A 26,193-nucleotide genomic window follows, 5' to 3' on the forward strand; every position below is an offset into this window, starting at 1 on the left:
GTTATGAATTATGCTTCTGAGAGATGAAAAAATATAATTTCAATCAAAATTATATTGGCTGCAATTTTTATTTTTGGATTTAAAGAAACTAAGAGAACTCTCAGTGAAGTCCATTATTTTCTGGAAATATTAAAATTTATTTAGATTAATTATCAATTTGCTGTTATTATTCTCCAGGTAAGTGAAATATTAAAAGGAAAAAAGTTTATATATATATAAATATATATTATTATATAAATATATATATATGATATAAACATATATTTATGTATTTCCAAACAAAAAAATCTAAAGACTTTACCTGGAGTTCTGAAAATGGTACAAGAAAGAATAGTATATAGAAAAATAATCTATTTGGATTATTATCATCACTAGTTGTCACAAATATCAAATAAATTGATGGGTGTCTAACAGTTTTCTAGAAGGGGTTGTGCTACAGTACGTTTTCTCATCTTTTGTTTCATCTCTTAAATTTTTACTCAGTGGAACAAGACATTGTCTCTCTTACAAAGTTTTTAAACCAATTTCACACAACTCAGAATTTAGAAAAATAAAAAGTTAAATTTTATGAATGCTGATTTAAAAAGAAACAAGTTTCAAAAAAATGGGATACCAAGCTTTAACATGCTTCAAAATTTAAACATGTTAATAACAGCCAAAAGTGATATGTCATACCTTGATATGCCTTAATGACCTCACTTATATTCCTGCTTTTTAATTAACTCTTTAAAATGAAGAAACTGAAATGAAATACAATACAGCATATCTCATCCTAGTTTTAATGGTAAACTGGATTTTAGGGAGAAAAAAAAAAACAAATCCTTGTTGGTTTCCCATAACCAAAGAGTAAGAATTTTTACATCATTGATTGGATACCACACGCCATTAAATGCTGTTACACCCTCTCACATTGTAAGTTCTTTTCATGTGTTAGTAACTATCATGAGAAACTTTCAAACACCCACTGTACCACTGCTAAGCCAGCTGCCATAAATTAGAAGGGCAACAGAAAGTGTCCCTTCTGCTGGCTTTCTAACCCCAATTCATGGTTTTCATTTACCAGTGTGTTCATTTCATTGTATCAACAGTCTGCATACCATGTCCCAGAGTTTCAGGTGAAAGCAATCTTAACAAATATACAAGAAAAAAACAAACAACCCCATCAAAAAGTGGGGAAAGGATATGAACAGACATTTCTCAAAAGAAGACATCCATACAGCCAACAGACACATGAAAAAATGCTCGTCATCACTCGCCATCAGAGAAATGCAAATCAAAACCACAATGAGATACCATCTCACACCAGTTAGAATGGCAATCATTAAGAAGTCAGGAAACAATAGATGTTGGAGAGGATGTGGAGAAATAGGAACACTTTTACACTGTTGGTGGGATTGTAAACTAGTTCAACCATTATGGAAAACAGTATGGCGATTCCTCAAGGATCTAGAACTAGATGTACCATATGACCCAGCCATCCCACTACTGGGTATATACCCAAAGGATTATAAATTACTCTACTACAAAGACACATGCACACGTATGTTTATTGCGGCACTATTCACAATAGCAAAGACTTGGAATCAACCCAATGTCCATCAGTGACAGACTGGATTAAGAAAATGTGGCACATATACACCATGGAATACTATGCAGCCATCAAAAAGGATGAGTTTGCATCCTTTGTAGGGACATGGATGCAGCTGGAAACCATCATTCTTAGCAAACTATCACAAGAAGAGAAAACCAAACACCGCATGTTCTCACTCATAGGTGGGAACTGAACAATGAGATCACTTGGACTCGGGAAGGGGAACATCACACACTGGGGCCTATCAGGGGGAGGGGGGAGGAGGGAGGGATTGCATTGGGGAGTTATACATGATATAAACGTTATGCACATGTACCCTAGAACTTAAAGTATAATTAAAAAAAAAAAAAAAAAAAAAGACGTTCCCAGAATGCCCTCTTGGAAGCATATGTGAAACTCTAGGAGCGTAGGCTAGGGGTTCTGCTGAGTTATCCACACCTTAGGATTCCTCTACCACCTAAACAGCAGATCTCACTCAGATTTCTGAAAATACTTTCTAACAACAACAAAATGATGGTAGAACAAAGAAAAGTCCATGACTTCTTTCTTATTTACTTAGACATTTCAGCAGTTTTCACATACAGTTGCCCTTTGGTATCCATGGGAGATTGGTTTCAGGATCTCCCATAGAAACCAAAATCCTCACATGCTCAAGTTCTTGATGTAAAACGGTGTAGTATTCACACAAACCTATGCACATCCTCCCTAATACAGTAAGTCCTCACCTAATGTTGTTAAATAATTTCTTGGAAACTGCAACTTTGAACAACTGACATAGGAAACCAATTTTCCAGAGGTTAATTGATATAAACAAGAGTTAAGTTCCTACATCATATTTCTGATCACAAAAAATCACCAAACTTCTCAATAAAAAACAAAACACTTCTCATATGAAACACTGATGCATGTGTGAGCTCTATATACATTTCAGAAAGACAAATGAAAACCAGTAACATAATTATTCACCCATTTATTCCAGTTAAGGATCACAGTGGACACAGCCTGTCCAAGTAGCTCAGGGCGAAAGGGAGAACCCCCATCCTAGGCACCTAGACACACACCCACACTTACTCAGACTGGGACCATGTGGACGTGCCAGTTCACCTAACGTGATGTGGCAGGTAACTAGAGTACCTGGAGGAAACCCACATAGACATGGAGAAGATGTGCAAACTCCACACAGATAGTGACCCACACCAGGAGTCAATTCTTTTTTCTCATCAATGTTATATTATTCAAGAACCTGCTGAACTTTAAATCATCTCTAGATTACTTATAATACAATGTAAATGTCATACAATGATTATACTATATATTTATTAGCATTATTATTTATTGTTGTGTTGTTATTTCTTAATGCTTTTTAAAAAATATAGTCTATCAGCACTTGGTTACTTTTGCACATGTGGAACCTAAGAATATGGAGGGACAACCGTGACCTAAAAATGAACATTTCATCCTGCCAAGCCTGCTCCTTCTTCAAAAGAGGCTTCCCACAGCCAGTATCATACTGAATAGGCAAAAACTGGAAGCATTCCCTTTGAAAACCGGCACAAGACAAGGATGTCCTCTCTCACTACTCCTATTCAACACAGTATTGGAAGTTCTGGCCAGGGTAATAAGGCAAGAGAAAGAAATAAAGGGTATTCAATTAGGAAAAGAGGAAGTCAAATTGTCTCTGTCTGCAGATGACAAGATTGTATATTTAGAAAAACCCATCGTCTCAGCCCAAAATCTCCTTAAGCCGATAAGCAACTTCAGCAGTCTCAGGATACAAAATCAATATGCAAAAATCACAAGCATACCTCTATACCAATAACAGACAAAGAGCCAAATCATGAGTGAACGCCCATTCATAATTGCTACAAAGAGAATAAAACACCTAGGAATACAACTTACAAGGGATGTGAAGGACCTCTTCAAGAAGAACTACAAACCACTGCTCAGGGAAATAAGAGAGAACACAAACAAATGGAAAAACATTCCATGCTTGTAGATAGGAAGAATAAATATTGTCAAAATGGCCATACTGCCCAAAGTAATTTATAGATTTAATGCTATCCTGATCAAGCTATCATTGACTTTCTTCACAGAATTAGAAAAAAACTTTAGATTTCATATGGAACCAAAAAAGAGCCCGTATAGCCAAGACAATCCTACCCACAAAGAACAAAGCCGGAGGCATCACACTACCTGAATTCAAACTATACTACAAGGCTACAGTAACAAAAACAGCATAGTACTGGTACCACAAACTTAAAGTATAATAAATAGACCAATGGAACAGAACAGAGGCCTCAGAAATAACACCACACATCTATAACCATCTGATCTTTGACAAAATTGACAAAAACAAGAAATGGGGAAAGGATTCTCTATTTAATATATGGTGTTGGGAAAACTGGCTACCCATATGCAGAAAGCTGAGACTGGATCCCTTCCTTACACCTTATACAAAAATTAACTCAAGATAGATTAAAGACTTAAATGTAAGACCTAAAACCATAAAAACCCTAGAAGAAAACCTATGCAATATCATTTAGGACATAGGAATAGGCAAAGGCTTCATGACTAAAACACCAAAAGCAATGGCAACAAAAGCCAAAATTGACAAATGGGATCTGATTAAACTAAAGAGCTTCTGCACAGCAAAAGAAACTATCATCAGAGTGAACAGGCAACCTACAGAATGGGAAAAAATTTTTGCAATCTATCCATCTGACAAAGGGCTAATATCCAGAATCTACAAAGAACTTAAACAGATTTACAAGATAAAACCAAAAAACCCCATCAAAAATTTGGCGAAGGATGTGAATTGACACTTCTTAAAAGAAGACGTTTATGCAGCCGACAAACATATGAAAAAAAGCTCATCATGACTGGTCATTAGAGAAATACAAACCAAAACCACAATGAGATACCAGGTCACACCAGTTAGAATGGCAATCATTATAAAGCCAGGAAACAACAGATGCTGGAGAGGATGTGAAGAAATAGGAATGCTTTTACACTGCTGGTAGGAGTGTAAATTAGTTCAACCAGTGTGGAAGACAGTGTGGTGATTCCTCAAGGATCTAGAACTAGAAATACCATTTGACCCAGCAATTCCATTACTAGATATATACCCAAAGGATTATAAATCATTCTACTATAAATCCACATGCACACCTATGTTTATTGTGGCACTGTTCACAATAGCAAAGACTTAGAACCAACCCAAATGCCCACCAATAACAGACTGGATAAAGAAAATGTGGCACATATACATCATGGAATACTACATAGCCATAAAAAAGGATGTCCTTTGCAAGAACACGGATCATGCTGAAAACCATCATTCTCAGCAAACTAACACAAGAACAGAAAATCAAACACCGCATGTTCTCACTCATAAGTAGGACTTGAACAATGAGAACACATGGACACAGGGAAGGGAACATTACACACTGTGGCCTGTAGTGGAGTAGGGAGCTAGGGGAGGGATAGCATTAGGAGAGATATCTAATGTAGATGATGGGTTGATGGGTGCAACAAACCACCATGGCACATGTATACCTGTGTAACAAACCTGCACGATCTGCGCGTGTACCCCAGAACTTAAAGTATAATTTTAAAAAAGTTAACTTGGGAAAAAAAATAGGCCTTTCTGTTCATCAATGTTTAAATCAACCAATTAGCCAAGAAATATCGAAAATTTCTTAGATGCTCATCTTCTGAGATACAGAGATTTATTTAGTTTCTGCCACCATATTTGCTTTCGGCGACAACACATCTCTTGTAGATATTTTAAATTCCAAATAATTATTTGAAGCCTCCAACTTTTTGGAAAAAGACAAAATGGAGGATAATTTTTGGAGAAAAAATCCCTCTAAATACATACACTTTTATAATTTCTCAGCCACATGAACTGTATCTTTACTCCTACAAATAAATTCAGCTCTATGTGTCATATGTGACCTAAGTTTACAATACAGCTTCTCTTTACAAGTGAATTTCCTCAAAAATAGAGAATGAATTTCTACCACGTTCTTAAACTACATCAGCCAATATATTCCAGACACAAGATTTTATTTACTACCAATCATGTGAATATCTAAAAACTATGTCTTCTCACATATTTAAATTTCCTGTAAAGAAGTTGATTTTTTTAAATCTGGTGAATTAAGATACAAATTTAAACTTGAACATCCAACTGAGCTTGCAAATGATAAAAAGAAAATGAACTTAGACACAAAGAGTTTAGTTTAGGACAACTTAAAATCAGGATATAGGACTTAACTGAAATTTCTCATGGCACTTCTCCCTCTCTCTTCCTTTGCCAGAAAAATCACCAAATTCCTCTACTTCTTTTTTATAGAAGGAAATGCATGAATGCCCATTCTTTCTCCTTTTCCTAAAACCTTCCCAAAACAAAAGGTTTAAAGTTTTCTCCTACAAATGCTTAGAAATGCCCATGCTTAACAAATGACATTTGGTTTGGTTTCGTTTGGTTTCAATTGTTTATTTTTAATAGATTTTATATTGTTCTAGAGCAGTTTTGGCACAGAGATTGAGCAGAAGGTACAGAGATTTCTCATGTACCCTTTCCCACCTCCACACATGCACAGCCTCCCCCATTATCAACATCCTTCACCAAAGTGGTACATTTGTTACAACTGTTGAACCTACACTGACACATCATTATCACTCAAACAAATAAGCTTTCAGGAAAGTGAATTAAGATATCCTGACACATCCTTCACCAGCCAGGTGATTATGATAGGTCATTCATAATTATTTACAAAAAAAAAGAATATTAGTGAGATTGAGGTAAATCTCAGCCACCAGAAAATTGAATGGACTTTTGATTTGACCTTACCAAATATAATAGGAATAAAGTAAAAAAAAAGAGAGAGAAAAAAGAAAGAAAGAAAAACTAAGTTAAGTCTTGGTTGTATGATAATCATAGTTTCAATATCCACCCATCATTTATCAATCATCTCTAAGTGGCTAGGTACTATGCTGACCGCTTTGTATATTGTTATTTTATACAATCCTCACAACTCTAAGAGACAAGATTTATTATCTGCATTCTACCGATTAGGAAACTGAGGCTCAAAGAAGGTTAAGTAACTTGACAAAAATCATGCAGCTTTACAAATGTGGCTGAATTCTCTTCACTTCATAGCTTCTGGTCTTTTTAGTAGTTGGATATTCTACTAAGTCAATCACTGCACCAGAAAAAAAAGACAAATATAGGTAGTGGAAAGAGATTTGATATTTCCAAATTTGATATATTTTTAGATACCTACTCGGAATTAAAGCCAAATTCTTTAAAGATCCTAATTCCTCAGACTTCATTTATTATGTAAAGAAAAAAAATTCAAGTGATTAAACTGCATTGTCACTTGAACTGATAACTATTGGGTAGCACCAACACACACCCAAACACACCCATAATGTTACCTACATTCAGTTGTGGCATCTCCAGTCAAAGGTTCTCCTTCTCCACTGCTGTAAGTGGCAAATATTGAAATTCTGTATTTGGTCTCTGGCTGCAGATTTTCTATCATAGTATGGATTGCATCTTCAGGAAGATTTTTCTCTCCAGTGTCAACATCATCATAAAGTGATTTCCATGAGACCCTGTAACCGCGAACCATTCCTGGAGCAGATGTCCAATAAGCCCCAATTGATGTGTCAGTGATGTCTTTAGTAACTAAATCTCGAGGAGAACCGCGTTCTAGAACAGAAATTAAAAGGGAATCTTTTTTAAAAACGTCTAGTAGGTATTTACGTATTAATATTCATTGATCCTGGTAGAGATTCTGACTTGCTGGACTCACATTCAATTTGTCTAAAATTGCCCATTTCTTCTTTCTGAGTTGTCCATCCTATTCTGTCAGTGGAATAGATTGATGCAATAAAACTGTAGAATTATATTTGATTCCTACCTCTTAGCCTTGCCGCCATATGCCTAGTGAGATAATCTTATCCTTCAGGACAAGTTTGACATCCAAATTTGAGGGAGTATTTGTCGTTAAAAAAAAAGTTCCAAAGGAAAAAAACTGTATCTAAGTCCCAGAATTTTATCACATTTTAGTTGGCCTTGTGGCATGGCCCACTGTTCACAAAGATCTTTACTTCGTTATCATGATCTTTTCCTCTCTGATCTAATTTAAATAAACTCATTTTCAATGCATGATTTACAACAACTGCAACAATCTCATATCACTTACAAAACTTAATTTCAACAACTGTTTCTTGGTGAAACTTGTATTTGCTCATGAAGTTTAAAAAGTAGCAGTGCAAACTTTCAATATAGCTTAACCCTAACAAAACTAAAAACAACCAATTCTTCTGGAAAACTTAAAAGTGATTAGTCAACAAAATAAAACATACCACTTGTTCTAGCTGATCAAAAATGTCTGCTACTAAATTTTGGTTCTTTCATTCAAAAAACATACAACCCAAGTGGAAAAATATGGAAACCTCAACTTAATAGGAGGCACAGATATCTTTCAATACAACCCTCACTCTCCATATTTTAGATGTAAGATAAATATACAGGTCGCTTTATATTGGCTACCCTTACTAGGCTTTATGCCACAGTATGACATAAATACAAAACTCTCTGCTTCCCAGCATACGCCTTACCAGTAATTGTTGCAAGTTCATGCAAATGATATATATTGCTCTTAAAAGAATTTTAAAAACTATTATTTTACTTAACTCAAAGAGTAAAAATGAATATCTTAAAAGCAGTCATAATTTAACAATTAAATTTCAATGCAAAAAGTAAAGGTAACAATGAATGAAAAAGAAATCTAGGTGGACAAAAACATATCATATATGCTTGGATTTAGAGGGGAAAAAATAAATGAAACAGAAGCTGGGCAGCCTACCAGACCCCAAGCCCAAATGGAAAATTCTAACTCCATTAAAAATAACTTTAACTGCTGACAGCACATCTCATCCCTGGAAGGAAATTAGTTACATATTTCACTGCAACAAAGAATACTTATTTTTAAGAGCACATTGAATTTTTTCCCTCAGCTCTTGAGGCTAATTCCCATTTGAAAGTCTTCTTTAGGTGTCTTTACTATGTAAATGGTCATATACCTTTATATTTTCTCTACTTGGAATATAAAAGTACAATTTTAAACTGTTTGTTTTATTTGGTTTGGTTGTGGGTTTCTTTGTTTTGTTTTTTATCTGTTTTGATAATCAATATCCCAACAACTAGTCTGTAAGTTTTAAACGTACAGCACGTTTTTCGTTTGCTTGATATACACCATTTTCAATATGTGCCTTTTCTTCTAAATTTCCTCAATTGTAGTCAGGAACAACTGTTGTGAAATGACCTTGCTTGAAAGCAATTTTGCATTTAAATGAGCTGCATTAATGACGTTTCAAAAAAGTATCAGACAAATAAGGTTAACTAGAATGTGGGAATCATCTTTCCAATTAACACTGGGGTAATTTTAAAACAATTTCAACTTTTATTTTTCCCAAAGATTTTGCTTCTCAACCTATTTTTCTTTCTACAGCACTAAATTTGTGACATTGTTTATTTCCATGACAACAGACATCAATCTCATAAACACAAGCTAATGATTTCACTGTGAGAAAAATAATAGGAAGAGAATTGTGGTTGAAGCAAAAATACATTCACAAAGATATTTCTGGGCTTAAAACAAAAGGATCTAAGATCACAAGACTTGTCTCCCTATGGATTTTAATCAACTATTTTAACACTCTCAAGACTTGTAAATCTAGAACAAAATACTAGTAAAATGCAATGAAGACTTTTCCCAAGGTTTATCGATGTTCTGAAAATAATCTACAACAGCAATTTTTAAGATGCAAATTAAAAATCAACTAAAGAATATTTATAAGCTCTAATTAATGGCATGACAACACTATTTTGAGTGAACACTGAATAAGTTCTCAGTCTCAGAAAAAACTCACTAAAAATTGTAGTTTCTGTCTGTGGTATATAAAGGCAGGCACTGTCACTACAACATTCCATGTTAGTGACACAGCAACATAGACTCCAAAGAAAGGAGAAAGATAGTTCAATCCAGACACCACAATTGAGAAGATAAGCTGCTTCATATGGGTTTCTTACATGTCAGTCAGTCAGTTTGATAAGAATATTCCTAAATATTAAATCCATACTGCTCCCCAAACACATTGATAATTTTTTTTAGGGAGGAGGGCTGACTATTCTATCTGTTACGTTACAACCAAGAATTTTGAGAACAAGTTGTACTCATGACAAGTAAATGTATAGCCCTTGAATTTTTAAAACATGAGACCTTGGTTTGGCCAAACATTATATTACCAAAAAATGAAGCAAGTGGATTGCGCCCTGTGGTACAGCTGGCAGGATGGAAACTGGCAAGTGGCCGAACTTGTCTTGGGGCCAGGTGTGCAACCATCTGAGCAGGTCATCAACAGGCTATGTCACCTCCTGGGGCCTTGGGGCCCACAGCAGCAAAATAACTGGACTGGACTTGAATCGATAAACAGAATTGCCTGAAAAACCAAAGGCTGGACCCTACCCAAATCAATTAGATTGGAATACTTGGGGATGCACGTAAGTACTGGTGCTTTCTAAACATCTTTTAAATCTGCCCTGTGATTCCAAAACCTCTACAATTCTTTATTCTTTCCCCCTTTTTGCTCTTCTTTCTACTTCTCCTCTCTGAGGTCTAGAGAAGCATTTATTAGGGAGGTGTGCTGGGTCAGTGTGGGAAGGAACCTCAAATCTGCTTTCACATAGAAACGGTGCTCCTTCAAAATAAAGACAGGTATGGTGAAAGTAAACTGGTCAAAATCATTACACACATGATGCTCTATAGGACTGCTGGGTGGTTTGTATTTTGTGTGGTTATATTGCCATGTACAGAAAATCACTGCTTTAGGTGGAAAAATAATATCAAGGCTGACCCTCAGAGAACAGAGGAGATGATTTAAGCTTTTCATCACATCTCCATGGACACATGTGGGATGTTCACTGCTCTCTTCTCCCCTTCATCTTATCTCAACAGGAAATGGCTCTGAACACACACATGCCTCTTATTTAAGAGCTGAGCACATTTTCACATGAATGAATTCCTAAGTGTTACCTAGCAAGGCATTTACTTGGTTCAATACATTGTCATTTTTGTCCTGAATCTAAGGAGCTCCAGACATCAGTAACTACAGGAAGAAATTATCTGACTTGTTTTGGTTTAGTTTGGTTATACTGGGTTTAGGCAAGAGTCTCTTTTTAGAGTACCTAAGAGGGAATAGGAAAGAGAGAGTGAGAAGTAAAGATGTGAGAAGACCAGTCTGTAGGCCATCTCCAGGAGAGGTTACTGCTCCTCAAAAGGAGAAAGCATAGAAACAGTGGCAGTGAACAGAAAGCAACCCTAGTAGACGTTTTGCCATGTAGTCACTACCTTTCCCTGAACCTAGATCTACTTTTGCTCTAGCAGAGGCTCCCTCCCTTCTGAGGTCCTCCTCTTTCTTCTGTGCCCCAAGGTTTACAAATATGTGTGTTATGGTGCTGGGATTTGTTTAGGGTTTTTTTGAATAATATTTAGTCTCATACTACTTGCCCTCTTCTGTTCTGGATATATGCCTGTGCTCTCTCTATTAATTTTATCTCTGGTAATAGAAATTCTGGCAATCATTTCAAACAAGTCATCATCTATAATGATGATATTCCTTTATTTCCATTCCTTTGATTCTATCTTGACAGTTTCCCTTACACCTTATTCTTCCTAGCATAGTACCAGTATAGGTATAAATGTCATAGTTTAAAGGTATAAAACTCTATCAGGTTTTGAAATTTGGCTACTCAGCATTTCTGTCCTTATTATAAAGCTTAGTTACATATATTCAAAAGTCATTTTTCTAGTGTGTGCTTGCATGTGTCTCTGTGCTGCTGCTGTGGGAAGTCATTCAGACAGGTCTACTTCTCATGATCTGAACATCCTGAAGGAGTTGATTCCTACACTGCTTTTTTCCACATACCAAGCCAAAGAAATAATGCCTCATTTAAGTAACTTTCCTATGTTTCCTTATCCCTTTTCCATTTTCTTTCTGAAAAGCAAATTATCATCCAATTCAAATATAATTATAACACAAATTAGCCAATGATACATGAAAAATTAATCATCATGAAATAAAACTGTATTTCATCTTATAGATTGTTCCAGCCAGCTTTCATTGAGCTTCATATACCACTTTCAAAAATAGAAGTCAAATTGAAAATGTAATGTAAACTCTCTTCTAAATCAATTTGTCTTTTCCGTTAGAGCTCAGCTCAAAAGTCATCCAACTTTCCATAGCAATACAGAAGATCTGCTTCTGGATAATGTTCGTGTGGAAATACATTTGATTTACAACCAATGAATCAGAGCCACCATTCCAAAGGACAAAGTTCACTATTGATAAGTTAACTCAGCTACTTTAAGCTATACACAGTTTTTAAAAACATCTTAGCAATTAAATCACCATTCAACTTCAAAGTCGGCTTGAGCAAAAAAGTGTTTCTTCCATAATTATTACCTCTCCACATTGACTTCAATTTTTATCTGACAAGCAATTAATTCACAGGAAAAGGAAATAGAAATTACTGTTTGGTGACTGTGCTAAAGTTCCCTGGCAACATCAGCGTTATTTTACCCAGAATGTATGATTTTTCAAATTATGAGACAGCAGTAAATCAGTGAAAACACAGAGGCCTTGTTTAGTCCATCTTTAAGGGCCTCATGTTACTCAACATCATGCGGAATTCCTGAGATGTGCTAAAAACCTCATTGTAACAAAATGTCAACTGAATACACTTGGTTTGATCTGTAGGAAGCCATTCATATCTAGGACGTTGGCAGGTTGCTACAGCAACTGAAACAAAGGAAATTCTAAAAAGTCATATTTTCTGTAGCCAAAAAACAACGCTCAAAAATTTAACAAGAAAACATATTATTATCAAACTGAAATTCTCATTCATTTGTGGTAAATCTCTGAATTAAAATGGGCATTATTTATTGAGAGATTTATAAAAACAGATTTTCCTCCAAGTACTAACAGCAGCAATTAAAGGTTCTTTCAAGACTTGAAGTGCGATTATATATACAGTAGTGTTTTTGTAATTATACTCTCTAACTGCTCTAACAACAACAACAACGGGGGGAAAAAACAATGTAAATCAAACCTAATGATGTGTGCTCACATTCCTCTGAAGTTTGGATCTGAAATAGTAATAAACTCTGCCTTTGTGACTCTATTGCCTATAGTACTACAGCCAACCATGAACTTCCCCAATGCCAATGCTAATAAATCTCTCTTCCACCAACAGGGGAATTTTCTGATCATTGGCTGCATTTCAAAAAAAGTACTAGGAAACAGATTCAAGTTAGGGATGGTTGTAGACCACACTACATATTTTTTTAAATACAAAACAACAACAACTTTCTTTCCTTTTGAATTGAGAGTCATAATGCATTTGAGGTAATCTATAAGATGTCCAACCTACAGAATGCTCTTGCCGGCTGACACCATGCCTCTGGATAAAGGAAACATTCCTTCAAGTTCTGCTCTTACCACCTCCTCTCCCAAGAGAAAAACAGATTACAAAAACAGCAGCCCTCAAAAGCAGTTGCCTGGCTCTGTTTCTGGGCTTTCCACTCCCTGCATTTACCATCATATCCTATTCCTGTATATGGTATGTGGATTTGGCTGAGTTAATACAATAAAATGAAATGGAATAACCAGGGGCAAAAATCTTCTATTACTTTCATTTAGTCACAACTATGCTTTCACATATTTGTCAAGTTTACCACACATAATGCAATGGGATAAATATGTTAACAAAATCAGGCTGGAGGCCCTTTCGTTAATCCTTCACTGCAGTAAAGCACTTTAGCGTAAATGAACAAAATGTCTGTTGTAAATTATTATAATTTAGTTAGGAATTAACTGTATTTTTTAAGCAAACTTGCAAATTATCTAGCTTTCCTTCTCAGGAAATAGAAAACAATAGCTTTTAAAATTTATTTTACTATCTATGTATTTCCCTTAGAGATTGTTTCTGATCAAAGACACATGCGTGTGTGTACATTCACACATGCGTACAAGTTGATAGATTTTCGATACCACTTGCGAAGAGCTATAATATTATAAACAATTTATACATCTGGCTTACAAAAATCACAGCCTAGTAGAATGTGCTTCCTGTAAAATTAAAAAGTACATTTTTTTAAATGCAATTTTTAATATATTATTCTTGGCAAAAAATGCCTTAATTTTTAGAATTGAGAAGATTTTTACTGAGTATAAATATATTTTTAAAAGCAAGAAAGCACAAATGAATATGAGAAGGTTAAAAGGCACAACCAGAAGAAAAACTATTAAATTATTTCCAAGATACTCCTTATAAAGAAGAAATGTTCACAAATACAATCTATATCTATCCTGTAAAAAATAAAGAGTGAAAGTTTGTCCTCCAAAAATATCTTATGAACAACCTATGCTAAAAGCTCGTTGAAAGCATATGGAGAAACAGAACTTCAAAAGGTCCAAAGAAAAGGACAAATTTCTCCAAAATTCTGGATGTTGCCCCAGATTGTAAAGATCACCTGCTTTTGTTGTTTGGATTATGTCTGTGTACTTAAGGCAATTTCTGTTTCTACTATTTTTTCCAAAACTTTTGTGTCACCAATTATATTTGAAATACTAAAGCTATACAGTTGACAACATGGGTTTACACTGTGAGGGTCCACTTACATGCAGATTTATTTCAAGCAAATGCAGACAAAAAATACAATATTCACAGGATGCAAAACCCATCTATATGCAGAGGCCGACTTTTCACGTATACTGCTTCCCTAGGCCCGACTGTAGGACTTGAGTATGAGAGGACTTTGGTATATGCAGGGGATTTTGGTATATGCAGGGGTCTTGGAACCAATCCACCCCAACCCCCAATCCTGAATATACCAAGAGGCTTTTAGATATCAGATCTAAAGTTAATAAGCTATGTCCTCTTGATGAATTTTGTAGACACATAGTATTTCACAGTTTCCAATGAGTTTCACTTACATTCTCCCATTTGATCTCAACAATAACTCTAGGAGGAAAGAGGGAGGATAATCATCCCTTCTTTATAGATGAATAAACTAAGGCCCAGAGGGGTTAAGGTTTACTCCAGGTCACACAGCTAAGTAGTACAACCAGGTCTCTTTTAGTTGTAAGTACTTTACACACTGGTACCTAATCTTTCATTTAAATCTTTTTCTAGAAACAGATTTCATGGACTATGGAAATTTAACTCTTGATCACTATTATTATTATTATTATTATTATTATTATTATTATTTGAGATGGAGTTTCATTCTTATTGCCCAGCCTGGAGTGCAATGGTACAATCTCAGCTCACTGCAACCTCCTCCTCTCGAGTTCAAGCGACTCTCCTGCCTCAGCTTCCGAAGTGGCTGGGATTACAGGCATGTGCCACCATGCACAGCTGATTTTTGTATTTAGTAGAGACAGGGTTTTACCATGTTGGCCAGGCTGGTCTCGAACTCCTGACCTCAGGTGATCCACCCGCCTCGGTCTCCCAAAGTCCTGGGATTACAGGCATGAGTCACCGTGCCTGGCCGATCACTACTATTTTGATTAGTATTTTTAAATTATTTGTTTTTCTTTCTTAAGTCTTGAAGTTTCTAAGAACTGCCTATTGTATGTCCTATCTCACTAATTACAATATCTACAACCTTCCAAGCTCCTGGATCCAACAGCTTTGATGGATATTTTGCTTAGTCACTGTGATTTCATATTAGAAGATACTTCAGATTCATTTTCTTCCTATAATCATTTAAAATAAGTCATATAAAATATAATGATAAAGAGAAGGAAAGCTATTGCTGATAGTCCATGTAGGCCCCCAACTATAGGACTGAGTCAACATCATGGGATTTTTAGCATTACAATCCATTCTTATTGCAGTTCAATTAGATGTGTATTTTCTCTCCCTTACATTATTCATGTAGTAGCTGTGTTAAGTTAAACCTAAGCTGTGATTATATCTCAAAAGATCCTAAAAAATGTAAAGCTCTCTGACAATTAACTCTAAAGAGCCAAGGAATCCGCTCCAGTATTGCTGATGTTTCTTACTAAGTACTTTATCGCAATCACTTTGAACATTTAATACAGAACAGAATTTCAGAAATTATGTAGAAAACAAATAGAAATTTGGGTTCTTATATTTCTTGAGCTTTTATGCATGGTGAATGAAAAGAGCACTTGAATGGAAGTCAGAAAATGGTTCCTATCTGGACCAGAAAGATAGAACTACCTGCATAAACTTGGGCAATCCAAATCTTTTTACATAGGTGTTTCCCAAGGTCCCTTCCCACTCTGAATGTCATACACCTATTCTCCTTTTAACCAATCCATGGAATTATAAACACATTTCTTTGGCCTTATTATGCATCCAGCTCCCCAAGGCACTTCTTAATCAAGTTTAATTTTTTCAGCTGCTTACATTCTACATCTCTGAATAAAGACAGCTTTATGGTTATTTATTTTTCAATATACATTCTTTTTAAGAGAAAGGATTGCACACTTCTGGATTCATTCTCTGAAAACATTTTAAGCTTCCTAGAGGCAGCACCACAAACAAGTTCCTAGATTTTCAGAAAATATGATGGTAATTACCTTCAAGTGTTGTTCCTTCACCAAAGAGGGCATCTCCAGCCCCAGACGCATATAAGGCTGTCACAGATAAGGCGTATTGTGTCCCTTCCTTCAATCCCCGCAGCACCGTATTGGTTGTATCTCCCCTCACAGTGACCTCTTGAGTTTCACCCCCTGCCGCTGGGGTATATGTGACGAGATACTGTTTCACTTTTCCTGGTGCCCCACTCCAAGATAATTTCATAGTAGACGTCGTAGGGTCAGAAACTCTTAAGTCTCTTGGATTCCCTCTAACTTCATTAAAAAATGACAACATCATCAAAACCCATTATTTAATAAAATGACTTGAAAAACATTTTGTTATTTTACATATGCATGTGCACTACAACAAATTTATATCCTGGGTGAGACTATGACAATTTTAACTGTTTACTAGCCAACAAAGCTTAAGCATCTCTAAATCAGACCCTATATGTTAGTAGAAACAAGAGGAAAGATATCCAGTCCCTTTTCTGTGTTTACAAAGGTTAAAATCTTCCAAGTAAAATCTTTCATGTTAGGATATTTCTTATGATAGTTTCCTTGTATTTCCTTAAAAGTGGAAGAAAACACTATAAAATGTATACACGTTGATTAGTATTACAATGCAGACTTTAATTCCTTTAACTTCAGCAAAAACAGTTAATCAGTGTAATGCCATGAACATCGAAAGGTAACACCCAGGAACTAATTCTGATATAATAAAAATGATAAATTATAAACATAAGGCTGTCCCTAGAGGGAAAAAAAGTAAGAGAAAAAAACAGCTTAGTGAGACCCAGCCTTGGGTACAAATCCCCAGGGACCACCCATCTTTTTGTAGCTGTGATGTCTGCTATTTCATGACTTTCCTTGTAGATTGGTCATGTCCTCTTTGAAGGTTCCTAAGGAACCCAGTCCTACGTCACTCTCCACTGAGCATATAAAAGCCAGCCAGTTTTACTCCAGAAAATAGAAAGATGAAAGGTCACATTATGGTGCCCAGCACAAAGAGCCCTAGACTCTCAGCAAGAGAGAAAAACAATGAAGTAGTCACACTTCACCAATGGAAGACAGGAGGAAGAAAGCAGGTAAAAGAGAAAGCCTCTGTAGCAGAACAGACTATTGAGTTAGGCTGCAGGGGGAAGAGAGGAGAGTGAAGCAGTGAAAGGAGGGAAAGAGATGCAGTGGGAGGAGGGAGAGAGATGCAGTGGGAGGGAGGGAGAGAGATGCAAAGGGAGGAGGGAGAGGGATGCAGTGGGAGGGAGGGAGAGGGATGCAGTGGGAGGAGGGAGAGGGATGCAGTGGGAGGAGGGAGAGGGATGCAGTGGGAGGGAGGGTGAGAGATGCAGTGGGAGGAGGGAGAATGATGCCATGGTAGGAGGGAGAGAGATGCAGTGGGAGGGAGGCAGAGAGATGCAGTGCAAGGAGGGAGAGAGATGCAGTGGGAGGGAGGGAGAGGGATGCAGTGGGAGGAGGGAGAGGGATGCAATGGGAGGAGGGAAAGGGATGCAGTGGGAGGGAGGGAGAGAGATGCAGTGGGAGGAGGGAGAGGGATGCAGTGGGAAGGAGGGTGAGAGATGCAATGGGAGGAGGGAGAGGGATGCCATGGGAGGAGGGAGAGAGATGCAGTGGGAGGGAGGGAGAGAGATACAGTGCCAGGAGGGAGAGAGAAGCAGTGGGAGGAGGGGGAGAAATGCAGTGGGAGGAGGGAGAGAGATGCAGTAGGAGGAGAAGAGATGCAGAGGGATGAAGGGAGAGAGATGCAGTGAGAGGGAGGAAGAGGGATGCAGTGGGAGGAGGGAGAGAGATGCAGTGGGAGGAGGGAGAGAGATGTAGTGGGAGGGAGGGAGAGGGATGCTGTGGGAGTAGGTAGAGAGATGCAGGGGGAGGGAGAGCAGTGGGTGGTGGGAGCATGATGCATTAGGGGAGGAGGGGGAGTGATGCAGTTGGGGGAGAGAAATGCAGTGGGAGGAGGGAGAGAAATGCAGTGGCAGGAGGGAGAGTGATTCAGTGGGAGGTGGGAGAGTGTTGCAGTGGGAAGAGGGAGAGTGATACAGTGGGAGGGAAGGCAGTGGGCAGTGGGAGCGTGATGCAGTGGGGGAAGAGGGAGAGTGATACAGTGCGAGGAGGGAGAGTGATGCAGTGGGAGAAGGGAGAGTGATGCAGTGGGAGGAGGGAAAAGGATGCTGTGAGGTGGAAGAGTGAAGCAGTGGCAGATGGGAGAGTGATGCAGTGGAAGGAGGGAGAGTGATGCAGTGGGAGGGAGTGTAGTGGGTGGTGGGAGCGTGATGCAGTGGGGGAGGAGGGAGAGGAATGCAGTAGGAGTGGGTAGAGTGATGCAGTGGGAGGGAAGGCAGTGAGACAGAGAAGGGTGATGCAGACCAAGCTATAATGGATACTCCTTGTAAATGTCTGCAGTAGGGCAGTAAAATCCATAAACTCAGATTCACCATTAGCTGCGTAGTCTTGATTTATTATTTAATTTCCTCAGCCTCAATTCTCTTATAAAGCTGAGATGATAATAATAACATAAACACTATGCAGGGGTTAAACAAAATATATGAAAAGCCGTTTGTACAGAACCTGACACCAGACAGGTACTCAGTAACTTTTCATTATTGCTAATGTGTTCTTGGCATTATTATTGCTATTTTAAAAACATTAGAGCTAGGAAATAAAATGAAAAAGTATGAATGCCTTATTTTGCCCCCAATGAAATCACATATTAAACATTAATAATTTCAACAAACATCAGAATGTATCCTGGGATCCTAATCATCCCATCTAAAGAAAAACAAGTTAATGTTTAAAAATCTTTCTTAAGAAGTAAAATACAATCTATTTCAATGGTGCATAGCAGTTTGATTTTTAATTCTTAGCCATCCTTCAATTCACATTAAAACATTTAATAATATTATTTTTAAAAGAATATTGAGACTATATCCTAGCATTTATTTTTATTATTTTTTGTTTTTGTTTTTGTTTTGAGACAGAGTCTGGCTCTGTCACCCAGGCTGGAGCGCAGTGGCCGGATCTCAGCTCCCTGCAAGCTCCGCCTCCCGGGTTCACGCCATTCTCCTGCCTCAGCCTCCCGAGTAGCTGGGACCACAGGCGCCCGCCACCTCGCCCGGCTAGTCGTTTGTATTTTTTAGTAGAGACGGGGTTTCTCCATGTTAGCCAGGATGGTCTCGATCTCCTGACCTCGTGATCCACCCGTCTCGGCCTCCCAAAGTGCTGGGATTACAGGCTTGAGCCACCGGGCCCGGCCTTAGCATTTAAATTCTATTGACACAAGGCCAGGCGTGGTGGCTCATGCCTGTAATCCCAGCATACCAGGAGGCCAAGGCAGGCAGATCCCCTGAGGTCAGGAGTCTCAGACCAGCCTGGTCAACATGGTGAAACCCTGTTTCTACTAAAAAATACAAAAATTAACTGAGTGTAGTTGCACGTGCCTGTAATCACAGCTACTTGGGAGACTGAGTCAGGAGAATCACTTGAACCCGGGAGGTGGAGGTTGCAGTGAGCCGTGCCACTGCACTCCAGCTTGGATGACAGAGGGAGACTCTGTCTCAAAAAAATTAATTAATTAATTAATTAAATCTATCGACACAAATAAATAATGTCATGATTCAGTAAAAAAAAAAAATTTAAACTTAAGTCTAAAAGGACTATGGTCTAACATACTCAAATAATTGAAACAAAGTGTCTCATGAGTTTTTTATCTGGATAGTTGTCCCAATTTTCCCTTCTAGTCTAAGAGTTTGGTTGTCACCATATGATAAGCATATTTCCTCTACCTTCTTCAGTGGCTGCGTTTCCAGTTAATGGTGAACCAGGTCCCGAGAAATATTCAGGAATTACAGTTACTTCATATTTTGTGTCTGGAATCAAGTTCTCCAGCGTTCTTCTCCTCTGATTGGGTGGGGTGGTAACTTCTCTGCTTTCTCCACCAGCAACTGGTCTATATATAATTCGATATCTTAAAACTCTCCCTGGAGCTTGAGTCCAAGTAATTTTAAAACTATCTGTAGTCTCATCTGTCACCTTTAGGTTTCGAGGTGCTCCTTTTACTGAAATACAAAAAGAAAAACAGATGTTAAAACATAAATTGACTGACTTTGTATGAAAAATACAAAAATTACTTTTTTATTACTAAATTATACCATTTCTCTAAAGAAATCCATGAGCAATTTATTTGCAAACATCCTGGTTTCTGCATTCATTTAGCCAGAGATTAACTAAATTCTGAAATAGCAAATATGAATTCTACAATATCCAGAAACAAACTAAGTACTGTTAATTTTTAATTACATAAAGATGTATATAATAGTAAACTTTTAAAATAATAAATATTCTATCAAATGCTAAATTTATACCACTATAAACTTCAAGAATAAAAACAATTCATTTCTTTGAATATAAGCAGCCAAGACTTTCACTCTTACTACATTTTCTCACGAAACTAGGAAAATAACACCTAACACCCGGCTCTACCATATCTACCCACCCAACAAAACTGTCTTATCCAGTCAGTCCCACACTAACTTTTTATCTGTATAGTCACTTGACTTGGAGAATAACTGGACCATACACAGGATGGAACAAGCAGAGAACTGGTACTTAATGAATGCTCATTAGATCTACATCTCGAAGCTAAGGTACACTATGGGTAACATCCACAGACTCATAATTTTAAAAGCATTTTTCGGAGGGCGGAGCAAGATGGCCGAATAGGAACAGCTCCAGTCTCCAACTCCCAGCGCGAGCGACACAGAAGACCGGTGATTTCTGCATTTTCAACTGAGGTACTGGGGTCATCTCTCTAGGGAGTGCCGGACAATCGGTGCGGGTCAGCTGCTGCAGCCTGACCAGCGTGAGCTGAAGCAGGGCGAGGCATCGCCTCACCTGGAAGCGCAAGGGGGAAGGAAATCCCTTTTTCTAGCCAGGGGAACTGAGACACACACCACCTGGAAAAATCGGGTAACTCCCACCCCAATACTGCGCTTTAAGGAAACAGGCACACCAGGAGAATATATCCCACACCTGGCCGGGAGGGTCCCACGCCCACGGAGCCTCCCTCACTGCTAACACAGCCGTCTGCGGCGATCTATCCGCAAGGCAGCAGCGAGGCTGGGGGGGGGAGCCCGCCATTGCTGAGGCTTAAGTAGGTAAACAAAGCCGCTGGGAAGCTCGAACTGGGTGGAGCTCACAGCAGCTCAAGGAAGCCTGCCTGTCTCTGTAGACTCTAACCGCTGGCGGACAGCGCACAGCTGCAGTCCATTAGGGGAAAGAGCGGGCCGCTGCAGACCCCAACGACTCTGTCAGACAGCTTTGGGGAGAGCCGTGGATCTCCTAACGCGGAGGTTGAGATCTGAGAACGGACAGACTGCCTGCTCAGGTGGGTCCCTGACCCCTGAGTAGCCTAGCTGGGAGACATCCCCCACTAGGGGCAGTCTGATACCCCACACCTCACAGGGTGGCGTCACCCTGAGAGGAAACTTCCAAAGAAAGAATCAGACAGGTACACTCGCTGTTCAGCAATATTCTATGTTCGGCAACCTCTGCTGCTGATACCCAGGCAAACAGGGTCTGGAGTGGACCTCAAGCAATCTCTAACAGACCAACAGACAGTCCTTCTGACTGTCAGACGGAAAACTATCAAACAGGAAGGACACCTATACCAAAACCCCATCAGTACGTCACCATCATCAAAGTCCAGAGACATAAAACCACAAAGATGGGGAAGAAGCAGGGCAGAAAAGCTGGAAATTCAAAAATAAGAGCGCATCTCCCCCTGCAAAGGAGCGCAGCCCATCGCCAGCAACGGATCAAAGCTGGTCAGAGAATGACTTTGACGAGATGAGAGAAGAAGGCTTCAGTCCATCAAACCTCTCAGAGCTAAAGGAGGAATTACGTACCCAGCGCAAAGAAACTAAAAATCTTGAAAAAAAGTGGAAGAATTGACAGCTAGACTAATTAATGCAGAGAAGATCATAAACGAAATGACAGAGATGAAAACCATGACACGAGAAATACGTGACAAATGCACAAGCTTCAGTAACCGACTCGATCAACTGGAGGAAAGAGTATCAGCGATTGAGGATCAAATGAATGAAATGAAGCGAGAAGAGAAACCAAAAGAAAAAAGAAGAAAAAGAAATGAACAAAGCCTGCAAGAAGTATGGGATTATGTAAAAAGACCAAATCTACGTCTGATTGGGGTGCCTGAAAGTGATGGGGAAAATGGAACCAAGTTGAAAACACTCTTCAGGATATCATCCAGGAGAACTTCCCCACCTAGTAGGGCAGGCCAACATTCAAATTCAGGAAATACAGAGAACGCCACAAAGATACTCCTCCAGAAGAGCAACTCCAAGACACATAATTGCCAGATTCACCAAAGTTGAAATGAAGGAAAAAATCTTAAGGGCAGCCAGAGAGAAAGGTCGGGTTACCCACAAAGGGAAGCCCATCAGAATAACAGCAGACCTCTCGGCAAACTCTACAAGCCAGAAGAGAGTGGGGGCCAATATTCAACGTTCTTAAAGAAAAGAATTTTCAACCCAGAATTTCATATCCAGCCAAACTAAGTTTCATCAGTGAAGGAGAAATAAAATCCTTTACAGATAAGCAAATGCTTAGAGATTTTGTCACCACCAGGCCTGCCTTACAGAGACCCTGAAGGAAGCCCTAAACATGGAAAGGAACAACCGGTACCAGCCATTGCAAAAACATGCCAAATGTAAAGACCATCGAGGCTAGGAAGAAACTGCATCAACTAACGAGCAAAATAACCAGTTAATATCATAATGACAGGATCAAGTTCACACATAACAATATTAACCTTAAATGTCAATGGACTAAATGCTCCAATGAAAAGACACAGACTGGCAAACTGGATAAAGAGTCAAGACCCATCAGTCTGCTGTATTCAGGAGACCCATCTCACATGCAGAGACATACATAGGCTCAAAATAAAGGGATGGAGGAAGATCTACCAAGCAAATGGAGAACAAAAAAAAGCAGGGGTTGCAATCCTAGTCTCTGATAAAACAGACTTTAAGCCATCAAAGATCAAAAGAGACAAAGAAGGCCATTACATAATGGTAAAGGGATCAATTCAACAGGAAGAGCTAACTCTCCTAAATATATATGCACCCAATACAGGAGCACCCAGATTCATAAAGCAAGTCCTTAGAGACCTACAAAGAGACTTAGACTCCCATACAATAATAATGGGAGACTTCAACACTCCACTGTCAACATTAGACAGATCAACGAGACAGAAAGTTAACAAGGATATCCAGGATTGAACTCATCTCTGCACCAAGCGGACCTAATAGACATCTATAGAACTCTCCACCCCAAATCAACAGAATATACATTCTTCTCAGCACCACATCGCACTTATTCCAAAATTGACCACATAATTGGAAGTAAAGCACTCCTCAGCAAATGTACAAGAACTGAAATTATAACAAACTGTCTCTCAGACCACAGTGCAATCAAACTAGAACTCAGGACTAAGAAACTCAATGAAAACCGCTCAACTACATGGAAACTGAACAACCTGCTCCTGAATGACTACTGGGTACATAACGAAATGAAAGCAGAAATAAAGATGTTCTTTGAAACCAATGAGAACAAAGATACAACATACCAGAATCTCTGGGACACATTTAAAGCAGTGTGTAGAGGGAATTTATAGCACTAAATGCCCACAAGAGAAAGCAGGAGAGATCTAAAATTGACACTCTAACATCACAATTAAAAGAACTAGAGAGGCAAGAGCAAACCATTCAAAAGCTAGCAGAAGGCAAGAAATAACTAAGATCAGAGCAGAACTGAAGGAGATAGAGACACAAAAAACCCTCCAAAAATCAATGAATCCAGGAGTTGGTTTTTTGAAAAGATAAACAAAATTGACAGACCGCTAGCTAGACTAATAAAGAAGAAGAAAGAATCAAATAGACGCAATAAAAAATGATAAAGGGGATATCACCACCGACCCCACAGAAATACAAACAACCATCAGAGAATACTATAATGCCTCTACGCAAATCAACTAGAAAATCTAGAAGAAATGGATAATTCCTGGACACTTACACTCTCCCAAGACTAAACCAGAAGAAGTTGAATCCCTGAATAGACCAATAGCAGGCTCTGAAATTGAGGCAACAATTAATAGCCTACCCACCAAAAAAGTCCAGGACCAGATGGATTCACAGCTGAATTCTACCAGAGGTACAAGGAGAGCTGGTACCATTCCTTCTGAAACTATTTCAATCAATAGAAAAAGAGGGAATCCTCCCTAACTCTTTTTATGAGGCCAACATCATCCTGATACCAAAGCCTGGCAGAGACACAACAAAAAGAAGATTTTAGACCAATATCCCTGATGAACATCGATGCAAAAATCCTCAATAAAATACTGGCAAACCGATTCAGCAGCACATCAAAAAGCTTATCCACCATGATCAAGTGGGCTTCATCCCTGGGATGCAAGGCTGGTTCAACATTCGCAAATCAATAAACGTAATCCAGCATATAAACAGAACCAAAGACAAGAACCACATAATTATCTCAATAGATGCAGAAAAGGCTTTTGACAAAATTCAACAGCCCTTTATGCTAAAACGCTCAATAAATTTGGTATTGATGGAACGTACCTCAAAATAATAAGAGCTATTTATGACAAACCCACAGCTAATATCATACTGAATGGGCAAAAACTGGAAAAATTCCCTTTGAAAACTGGCACAAGACAGGGATGCCCTCTCTCACCACTCCTATTCAACATAGTGTTGGAAGTTCTGGCTAGGGCAATCAGGCAAGAGAAAGAATCAAGGGTATCCAGTTAGAAAAGAAGAAGTCAAATTGTCCCTGTTTGCAGATGACATGATTGTATATTTAGAAAACCCCATCGTCTCAGCCCAAAATCTCCTTAAGCTGATAAGCAACTTCAGCAAAGTCTCAGGATACAAAATTAATGTGCAAAAATCACAAGCATTCTTATACACCAGTAACAGACAAGCAGAGAGCCAATCAGGAATGAACTTCCATTCACATTGCTTCAAAGAGAATAAAATACCTAGGAATCCAGCTTACAAGGGATGTCAAGGACCTCTTCAAGGAGAACTACAAACCACTGCTCAGTGAAATCAAAGAGGACACAAACAAATGGAAGAACATACCATGCTCATGGATAGGAAGAATCAATATCGTGAAAATGGCCATACTGCCCAAGGTTATTTATAGATTCAATGCCATCCCCATCAAGCTACCAATGACTTTCTTCACAGAATTGGAAAAAACTGCTTTAAAGTTCATATGGAACCAAAAAAGAGCCCGCATTGCCAAGACAATCCTAAGTCAAAAGGACAAAGCTGGAGGCGTCACGCTACCTGACTTCAAACTATACTACAAGGCTACAGTAACCAAAACAGCATGGTACTGGTACCACAACAGATATAGACCAATGGAACAGAACAGAGTCCTCAGAAATAATACCACACATCTACAGCCATCTGATCTTTGACAAACCTGACAAAAACAAGAAATGGGGAAGGATTCCCTATTTAATAAATGGTGCTGGGAAAATTGGCTAGCCATAAGTAGAAAGCTGAAACTGGATCCTTTCCTTACCCCTTATACGAAAATTAATTCAAGATGGATTAGAGACTTAAATGTTAGACCTAATACCATAAAAACCCTAGAAGAAATCTAGGTAGTACCATTCAGGACATAGGCATGGGCAAGGACTTCATGTCTAAAACACCAAAAGCAACGGCAGCAAAAGCAAAATTGACACATGGGATCTAATTAAACTAAAGAGCTTTTGCACAGCAAAAGAAACTACCATCAGAGTGAACAGGAACCTACAGAATGGGAGAAAATTTTTGCAACCTACT

At 38.4% G+C, this 26,193-nt stretch overlaps 1 protein-coding gene across 6 annotated transcripts in view; it reads right to left on the reverse strand.

Annotated features, from left to right (window-relative positions):
- COL12A1 (collagen type XII alpha 1 chain) overlaps positions 1-26,193 on the reverse strand; it is a 137,328-nt gene that overhangs the window by 76,769 nt on the left and 34,366 nt on the right. For 4 of the 6 annotated variants that reach the window (XM_033217686.1, XM_033217684.1, XM_033217685.1 and 1 more), the window contains 3 exons: positions 20,080-20,352; positions 16,283-16,555; positions 7,041-7,313 (listed from right to left, as the gene is read on the reverse strand). The exons of the other annotated variants lie outside the window; for them this stretch is intronic. In XM_033217686.1, coding sequence (XP_033073577.1) covers positions 7,041-7,313; positions 16,283-16,555; positions 20,080-20,352 — 819 coding nt within the window. The remainder of the gene's footprint in view (positions 1-7,040; positions 7,314-16,282; positions 16,556-20,079; positions 20,353-26,193) is intronic. 6 annotated transcript variants of the gene reach the window in all.

Source organism: Trachypithecus francoisi, unplaced genomic scaffold (assembly GCF_009764315.1).
Source record: "Trachypithecus francoisi isolate TF-2019V2 unplaced genomic scaffold, Tfra_2.0 Lachesis_group10, whole genome shotgun sequence".
Taxonomy (NCBI): Eukaryota; Metazoa; Chordata; class Mammalia; order Primates; family Cercopithecidae; genus Trachypithecus; species Trachypithecus francoisi.